The sequence below is a fragment of the Pseudopipra pipra genome, chromosome W (assembly GCF_036250125.1).
Source record: "Pseudopipra pipra isolate bDixPip1 chromosome W, bDixPip1.hap1, whole genome shotgun sequence".
Taxonomy (NCBI): domain Eukaryota; kingdom Metazoa; phylum Chordata; class Aves; order Passeriformes; family Pipridae; genus Pseudopipra; species Pseudopipra pipra.
The window spans coordinates 30,464,967-30,473,128 of record NC_087580.1 but is presented as its reverse complement, the minus strand read 5'-3'; the positions used below and the strand labels follow the sequence as shown (position 1 = coordinate 30,473,128).

Genomic DNA, 8,162 nt, shown 5'->3' with positions numbered 1-8,162 from the left:
TGGTGTTTTGGAGGTTTTTATGGTCACAGGATGCCGGGTGAGTTCTAGAGATGGACTTGGGCAGGAGGAACCCCCAAGCCAACGCACTCAGCCCTTGTTTTCCCCCCATCAGGATTTGTCCTTCCCAGAGCTTGGGGGGATGGAGGAGGAGGCTGCGAGGAAGAGGAAGATGCCTTGGGCCCCCCAGGCAGGTGAGGAGGAAGTCAGTGTCCCTTTGGGCGGGTGTTGTGCTGGCTCTGTCAGCCGAGCATGGCCCCGGCTGCAGGACAACCCCGCTGGCGCCGCCGTCCTGCCGGGGCCGGAGTTGGGGGGATGTCCTTGGCCTTCCCTGTGGGCCGGAGGCAAATCCCCTCCCTGTCCTTCTTGCTTCCTGCCCCAGGCCCTGAGCTGAGGACGGAGAGCCCGGAGGACAAATCCCCCCGTGAGACCCTGGTGGGAGAGGCCGTTTTGAAGGGCTCCCCGGCGCAGGAAGGCAGCGGGGAGGAAAAGGGCCGGAGATCCCCCCGCAGGAGGGGCTCCAAAGCCATCCCAGGGTGCTCTGAGGAGGAAAGAGCCAGCCTGTGCTGGGAAGGCGGCTGGAGCTTGAGCGGGAGCTCTGAGCTGGCGGTCCCTGAGCAGTCTCTAAGCAGGGAAAAGCCCTTCAGGTGCTTGGAATGTGGGAAGAACTTCAACCGTAGCTCCACCCTGCTCCAACACCAGCACATCCACAGTGGGGAACGGCCTTACACGTGTGGGGAATGTGGGAAGAGCTTCAGCCGTAGCTCCAATCTCTGCACCCACCGTCTCATCCACACTGGAGAACGGCCCTACAAGTGCTTTAAATGTGGAAAGAGGTTTCGGACCAGCTCAAATCTCCTCCTCCATGAGCAGACACACACGGATGAGAGGCCGTTTCGCTGCACTGACTGCGGGAAGGGATTCAAGCGGAACTCCAACCTCCTCACCCACGGGCGCATCCACACTGGGGAGAAGCCCTACAAGTGTGGGGAGTGTGGGAAGAGCTTTAGCCGAAGCTCTCATCTGCTCCGGCACAAGCACAGCCACACTGGAGAACAGCCCGGGAAAGGGGTGGGAGAGGGGGGGGCTAGGGGGAGGAGGGAGAGTGGGAGTGGATGTGCTGTGGGGCTGCCTTGTTGTGGCTGCCTTGTCCCCATGACTTGATCCTTGGAGAGCGGTGGAGGCTGGAGAAAGGGTGGAACTCGGGCCCCCTGTGCTGAGCCAGCGTTCAGGGCCGTGCTGTTGGTGCCAAATTGCCCCTGGTCAGGCTGAACCCAGAGCCCACCCACGTGTCAGGGGGCCTGATCCGCTCCCTGCTCTCCTTGCCCTGGGGCAGCTTCTGGTGTCCCCCTGCTTGTGGGACTGTTTGGTTGCCTTGGGCACAGCTGGCCCTTGTGCAGGGCTGTGCTCTTGGGGGCTGTTGGGGGTGGGTGGGAGGTGTTTTTTGGGGGTGCTGGGTTGGGTTGGGGGCAGAGCCCCGGCGGTGGGTGGGGGGATGCAGGTCTCCCCCACGGTGGGGGTTGGTGTTGCTGGGTCAGGCCCCGCCGGCTCCATTGTCAGCCCGGTGCCGGCGGGGGGGACACAGCGGGTTTGGGGCCCCCCGGGAGTGCTGGGGGTGGGTGTGGAGCCCGGGAGCTGCCGAGTGTGGAGAGCGGAGCGGGGAGATGCCGGAGCTGGGGGACCCCCGGCAGCCTGGAGGGGGGAGCATGGAGAAGGAGGAGCCCCGGGACCACCAGGAGCCTGAAACGGGGGGCGTGGAGAAGGGGAAGCCTGGACAGTGGGGACCCCTGGGATCCCTGGGACAACGAAGTGGAAACCGTGGAAAGGGAGAATGTCTGGGAATATGGCACCCCGAAGGTGAGAGTCAGAGGAGAAGGGACTCTTGGGACCCCCAACACCCCAGAGGAGTCAGAGGGTCAGTCAGGGGAGACCCTCTGAACCCCAGAGGGAAGAGACCAGAGAGGAGGAATTTCTGGGAGAATTTTTTTGAGCTGCATGTTCATAGTTTGGAGTATTTTTTGGCTTAACTGTAACAATTTGCAGTTTGGGGGGGCGAGGGTCTTCTTGATATTGTCTGAATCTTGGTGTTTTGGAGTTTTTTATGGTCACAGGATGCCTGGTGAGTTCTAGAGATGGACTTGGGCAGGAGGAACCCCCAAGCCAACGCACTCACCCCTTGTTTCCCCCCCCATCAGGATTTTTCCTTCCCAAAGCTTGGGCGGATGGAGGAGGAGGCTGCGAGGAAGAGGAATATGCCTTGGGCCCCCCAGGCAGGTGAGGAGGCAGTCAGTGTCCCTTTGGGCGGGTGTTGTGCTGGCTCTGTCAGCCGAGCATGGCCCCGGCTGCAGGACAACCCCGCTGGCGCCGCCGTCCTGCCGGGGCCGGAGTTGGGGGGATGTCCTTGGCCTTCCCTGTGGGCCGGAGGCAAATCCCCTGCCTGTCCTTCTTGCTTCCTGCCCCAGGCCCCGAGCTGAGGACGGAGAGCCCGGAGGACAAATCCCCCCGTGAGACCCTGGTGGGAGAGGCCGTTTTGAAGGGCTCCCCGGCGCAGGAAGGCAGCGGGGAGGAAAAGGGCCGGAGATCCCCCCGCAGGAGGGGCTCCAAAGCCATCCCAGGGTGCTCTGAGGAGGAAAGAGCCAGCCTGTGTTGGGAAGGTGGCCAGAGCTTGAGGGGGAGCTCTGAGCTGGTGGTCCCTGAGCAGCCTTCCAGCAGGGAGAAGCCCTTCAAGTGCTTGGAATGTGGGAAGAGCTTCAGGAAGAGCTCCCATCTCCTCAGCCACCAGCACATCCACACTGGGGAATGGCCCTACATGTGTGAGGAATGTGGGAAGAGCTTCAGGCAGAGCTCCAACCTCCACAAACACCAGCGCATCCACACTGGGGAACTTCCCTACAAGTGTGGGGAATGTGGGAAGAGCTTCAGTGACAGTTCCAACCTGATCCGCCACAAGCACATCCACACTGGGGAACGGCCCTACACATGTGGGGAATGTGGGAAGGGCTTCAGTTGCAGCTCCACCCTCCACACCCACCAACTCATCCACACCAGGGAACGGCCCTACACGTGTGGGGAATGTGGGAAGAGGTTTCACACCAGCTCACATCTCCTGAAGCACGAGCGGACGCACACGGATGAGAGGCCCTTCTGCTGCACCGACTGCGGGAAGGGCTTCAGTCGGAACTTCCACCTCATCACCCACCAGCGCATCCACAGCGGGGAGAGGCCCTACAAGTGTGGGGAGTGTGGGAGGAGCTTCACCCAGAGCGGTAACTTGACCAAACACCAACGGACCCACCAGTAAGAGAAGCCCTTTGAGTTCCCCGACTGCAGGAAGAGCTTTGGCTGCTGCTTCCACCTTGAATGAACCCCCTGATTGTGAGGCAACCCCTGGAGTCCAGTGACTGTCAGTCCATCCCTTTCGACCACAAAGGGCCAGTCCCCTTTCCCAGGGACAAGTTCTTCCAACAGAACCCTTTTTGAGGAGTGTGTGGAGATTCCTGCCTTGGCTGGGGACCCCACAAGGTCACTGCTGGAGGTTGAGAGCAGAGATCTCCCCACGAGCATTGGTCTGGGGGAGTTCCATCCATCTCTAATTAAGAATTATTGCTGTTGTGCCAGCTTGAGTAGAATTGCTTCAACAATTGCTTTGGTGTAGAGCACTGTCCTATCTTATCCTGTACTCCTGGTAATTTTAGTGTTTCTACTGTGCAGTAAATAATTCTGATGAAGATGTTTTGTCTGATCATTTGTATCCCTAAATAAATTCCTTTCTATCAATAGATCTGATTTGCCATCATTAAAGCTGGAGGACAAAAATGATTCAGTCACACCTCTGTAATTCCTCTGAACTGAAAATGTTGGCATAATTCAAGGCTGAGATTGGATCCATCAGCCCCCAGCACCACACAGGAAGTTGGGAGCTTGGGGGGCCAGCCCCCTTTGCCAGCCCCTCTGTGCCCAAAGACCCCCATGGGACCGTCAGACCCACCAGACCCTCTTTTCCACCCTTTTCCCTGTTTCTCCCATTTTCCCATTGTCCCCTTAATCCTAATTTTTCCCCCTGAACAGTTTTTGGGTCCAAATCACCACTTTTTGCTCCCTCTCCTGTGGGTGCTGAAGGAGAAAATGAAGCTGCACACACAGAGTTCCATTTCAGGACTTGTCCTCCCATCTTTCCGCCGTCCCCCTTTCATTGGGGTTCCTTTGGAAACAGCGCCTGGGCTTTGTCTTTTAGTCCACTGGAATTCCCAGCATGGCCCAAAAGCAGTGCCCTGATCCCACACATTCCCCTCCCCTATGTGCTGGCTGTGTTCAGCCACCAGAGAAAAACACAGGCTACCATGCAGAGCGTTCCAGGTGATTTCCACTTTGGCAAACAGCACTCTCTGGATGGAAAACACCAGTCAAGGCCAAAACACTCATTTTGGATCCTGATTAACTGAATGCAGCTGCTGCTGCCTTTTGTTGTTCCCACAGATATTCTCAGGGTTCCTTTGCTTCCAGGAGGCCCCACATGTCACAATGGCCCCTTGATTCCATGAGCTTCCACAGTCTCCAAAGGTTCCTTTAGTTCCATGAGGCCCTGCAGTCCCAAAATGCCCTTTGGATTCTCGGAGATTTCCCATTGTCCCAGGGTCCCTTGTGCTTCAGAAGGAGCTGCAGTGGGACAGTGGCCCCTTGGTTCCGTGAGCTCTGCAGTGTTCCAGGAATCCTTGGGTTCCAGGAGAGCCTGCAGTTTCACAAGGACCACTGGAATGCAGGAGGTTCTGCAGGGTCCCAATGGCCCCTGGATTCTGGGAGGTTCAGAAATATCTCAGGGCTCCCTTGGTTCCAGGAGGACACACATGTCAGCAGGAACTCTTGGTTCCAGGAGATTCAACAGTGTCCCAGAATTCCTTTGATTTCATGAGGCCCTAGATTGTCCCAATGGACTCCTGATTCCATCAGCCCCCTCAATGTCACAGTGGTCCCTTGGTTCCAGGAGTTTCTACAGTGTCCCAGGATTCCTTTTGTTCCATGGGGAGCTGCAGTGTCACAATGGGCCCTGAATTCCAGGAGTTTTGCCAGGGTGACAGTGCTGCCTTGATTCCATGAGATTGCCCAGTGTCCCAGGGCTCCTTTGGCTCCAGAAGGCCCTGCAGTGTCACAATGGTCCTTGGTTCCATGAGGTTCCACCATGTCCTTGCTGGAACATGCGTGGCTGTAATGCTGCCCCACCTGCAGAGCTGCCTCCAGCTCTGGGCTCCAGCCCAGGAAGGACATGGACCTGTTGGAGCGAGTCCAGAGGGGAGCAGCAAGAGGATCAGAGGGATGGAGCAGCTCTGCTGTGAGAAAAGGCTGAGAGAATTGGGATTGTTGAGGCTGGAGAAGAGAAGGCTTTGGGGTGACCTAATTGTGGCCTTGCAGTGCCTGAAGGGAGCCAACCAGAAAGATGGAGAGAGACTTTGGACAAGGGCCTGGAGTGACAGGACAAGGGGCAGTGGCTTCACACGGATAGAGGGAAGGGTTGGAGGAGAGAGACAGAAGGAAGGAAATCTTTAATCTGAGGGTGCTGAGATGCTCTTGAAGGCCCCTACCAAGCCAAAGCATTCCATGATTGTAAGACTGGTGGGTGAGGTGGTGGGAGCCGTCTGGGGCACAGGGACCCAAAATGAGGGAGTTTTCCATTGTGGGGGAAGGAAGGAGGGGGCAGCAGAACTGACCCCTTGGACACCTGGCAGGCAGGCTTTGGCTGGAAGCTGGTGATGGGGAGCTGAGTGAAGCCCCCACAATGCAGGAGGAAATGGTCAGTGACCTGCTCTGCCAATGAGACCCCCCCAAGTGCCTGGGCCCACATGGGATGCAGCCAAGAGTCCTGAGGGAGCTGGAGAAAGAGCTGGCCAAGCCACTCTCACTCATTCCCCAGCAGTGCTGCACAACTGCACAAGTCCCAGCTGACTGGCAACAAGCACATGGGATGGCCATGCACAGGAGGGGCCAAAAGGAGCATCTGGGGAACTCCTGGCCTGTCCCATTGACCTCAGGACCAGGGAAGTCCATGCAGCAGATCCTCCTCAGTGCCATCCCATGGCAGGGGCAGGACAACCAGGGGATCAGGCCCAGCCAGTGTGGGGTTGGGAAAGGCAGGTCCTGCCTGACCAACCTCATCTCTTTCTCTGACAAAGGACCTGCTCAGCAGCTGAGGGAAAGGCTGGGGATGTGTCTCTGTGGAATTCCAGAAAGCCTTTGGCACCATCTCCCCCAGCATCTCCTGCATAAACTGGCTGCTCATGGCTTGCCTGGGGAACTGCTTGCTGGGTGACAAAGTGTCTGATGGCCCAGGGAGTGGTGGGGAATGGAAGGAAATCCAGGTGGGGCCGGTCACTCGTGGGGTTCCCAAGGGCTCAGGGTTGGGGCTGCTCCTGTTTAACATCGTTGGGGATGATCTGGGCCAGGGGATCGAGTGCTCCCTCAGGAAAGTCGTGAACAACACCACGTTGGGTGTGAGTGTGGATGTGCTGGAGGGCAGGAAGGCTCTGCAGAGGGATCTGGACAGGCTGGATCAATAAGACCAAGTGTCAGGGCCTGCCCTTGGCTCCCAACAACCCCTGGAATGCTCCAGGCTGGGGGCAGAGGGGCTGGAGAGCTGCTCAGCAGGAAGGGACTTGGGGGTGCTGCTTGACAGCGGCTGGATATGAGGCAGAGTGTGCCCAGGGGGGCAAGAAGGCCAAGGGCATCGTGGCCTTTGTGGAGAAGAGTGTGGCCAGCAGGAGCAGAGAACTGATTGCCCCTCTGTGCTGGGCACTGGGGAGGCCCCACCTGGAGTGCTGTGTCCAGTTCTGGCCCCTCAGTGCCAAAAGGCCCTTGAGGGGCTGGAGCGTGTCCAGAGAAGGGAACGGAGCTGGGGAAGGCTCTGGAAAACATGTCTGCTGAGGGACGGCTGAGGGAACTGGGCTTGTTGAGCCTGGAGAAGGGGAGGCTCAGGGGGGACCTCATTGCTCTCTGCAATGACCTGAAAGGAGGTTTTAGTGGGGTGGGGGTTGGTCTCTTCTGCAAAGCTTTTAGTGACAGGAAGAGAGGAAACGGCCTAAAGTTGCATCAGGTGAGGCTCAGATTAGATATTCCAAAACCCTTTTTCCACTGAGAGAGTGTTCAGGCATTGGAACAAGTAGCCCAGGGAGGTGGTGCAGTCTCTGGAAGTCTTCAGGTGTGTGGTGGGTTGACCTTGGCTGGACACCAGGTGTCCTCCCAGCCACTCTATCACTCCTCTTCCCAGTGGGACAGGGGAGAGAGTAAGGTGGGAAAAAAACCCAACTTGTGGGTTGGGATAAGGCAGTTTATTTAAAGCAAAAAGTAAAGCAATGCTTGAACACGCAGAATCAAAAGACAGCAGGGTTTGTTCTCTGCTTCCCATGAGCAGCCATGGTCGGCCACTCCCGAGGAGTCCGCAGGACTTGGGTCCGCAGGACTTGGGTCCGCAGGACGGTTCCTCAGCAGGCAGCCATCAGACAATGAATGCCCCCCTCCTGCTCCCTGCCTCAGCTTTTAGAGCTGAGCTGACCTCCCATGGTCTGCAATGTCCCTTGGGTCAGTTGGGCTCAGCTGGCCTACTTGGGTCCCCTGCCAGGCTCTTGCCCTCAGCTAAGGAAGGGATGTCCCAGTGTTGGTGCTGTGCTCAGCAGTGGCCCAAACACTGGGGTGTTCTCAACCCCCTTCCAGCTGCCAATGCCAAGCCCAGCCCTGGGAGGGCTGCTGTGGGGAACTGAACTGCAGCTCAGCCAGACCCAACCCAAATATCTATGGCACATATTCTATAGAATCCATCCTTAGGTGTTGTATGAGAGATCTATAAGATATTAGAAATAATAAGAAATAATAAGGCAAGTGTCCTCCTTAGGGACACACACACAGTCCCCCAAACTCCTGCCTGGGTTTGTTCCCTGGGGGTCTCTGCAGCAGCAAGCACAGCCCCACACTGACTGCTCTGGGCTGTGCAGGCATTTGTGGTTCTGCCTGTCCCACACACCCCCAACCTTGGGATGGATCTGGATGTGACTGGATGTGATGTCACAGGGGAGATGTGATGTCATATGATGGATGTGATGTCATAGAGGAGCCTTGATGTCCCAACAAGGATGTGATATCACAAGGGACCTGTGATGTCAGAGGGGAGGACTTGACGTTGC

At 57.4% G+C, this 8,162-nt stretch overlaps 1 protein-coding gene across 1 annotated transcript; it reads left to right on the top strand.

Moving 5' to 3' along the window:
- Positions 1-214: 214 nt before the first annotated feature.
- Positions 215-3,691, top strand: LOC135404971 (zinc finger protein ZFP2-like). Its single transcript, XM_064639694.1, has 2 exons — positions 215-1,068; positions 2,300-3,691. The coding sequence occupies exons 1-2, from the start codon at positions 250-252 to the stop codon at positions 3,296-3,298; spliced, it is 1,818 nt and encodes a 605-aa protein (XP_064495764.1). The 5' UTR covers positions 215-249; the 3' UTR covers positions 3,299-3,691.
- Positions 3,692-8,162: the final 4,471 nt, after the last annotated feature.

What these genes read in the sequence shown, in the direction of transcription:
- LOC135404971 (XM_064639694.1), top strand. Translation starts at nt 250, where the DNA reads ATGGCCCCGGCTGCAGGACAACCCCGCTGGCGCCGCCGTCCTGCCGGG. An exon ending in GAGAACAGCCCGGGAAAGGG is followed by an intron (nt 1,069 to 2,299) that starts GTGGGAGAGGGG and finishes TGTCCCTTTGGG; the next exon opens with CGGGTGTTGTGCTGGCTCTG.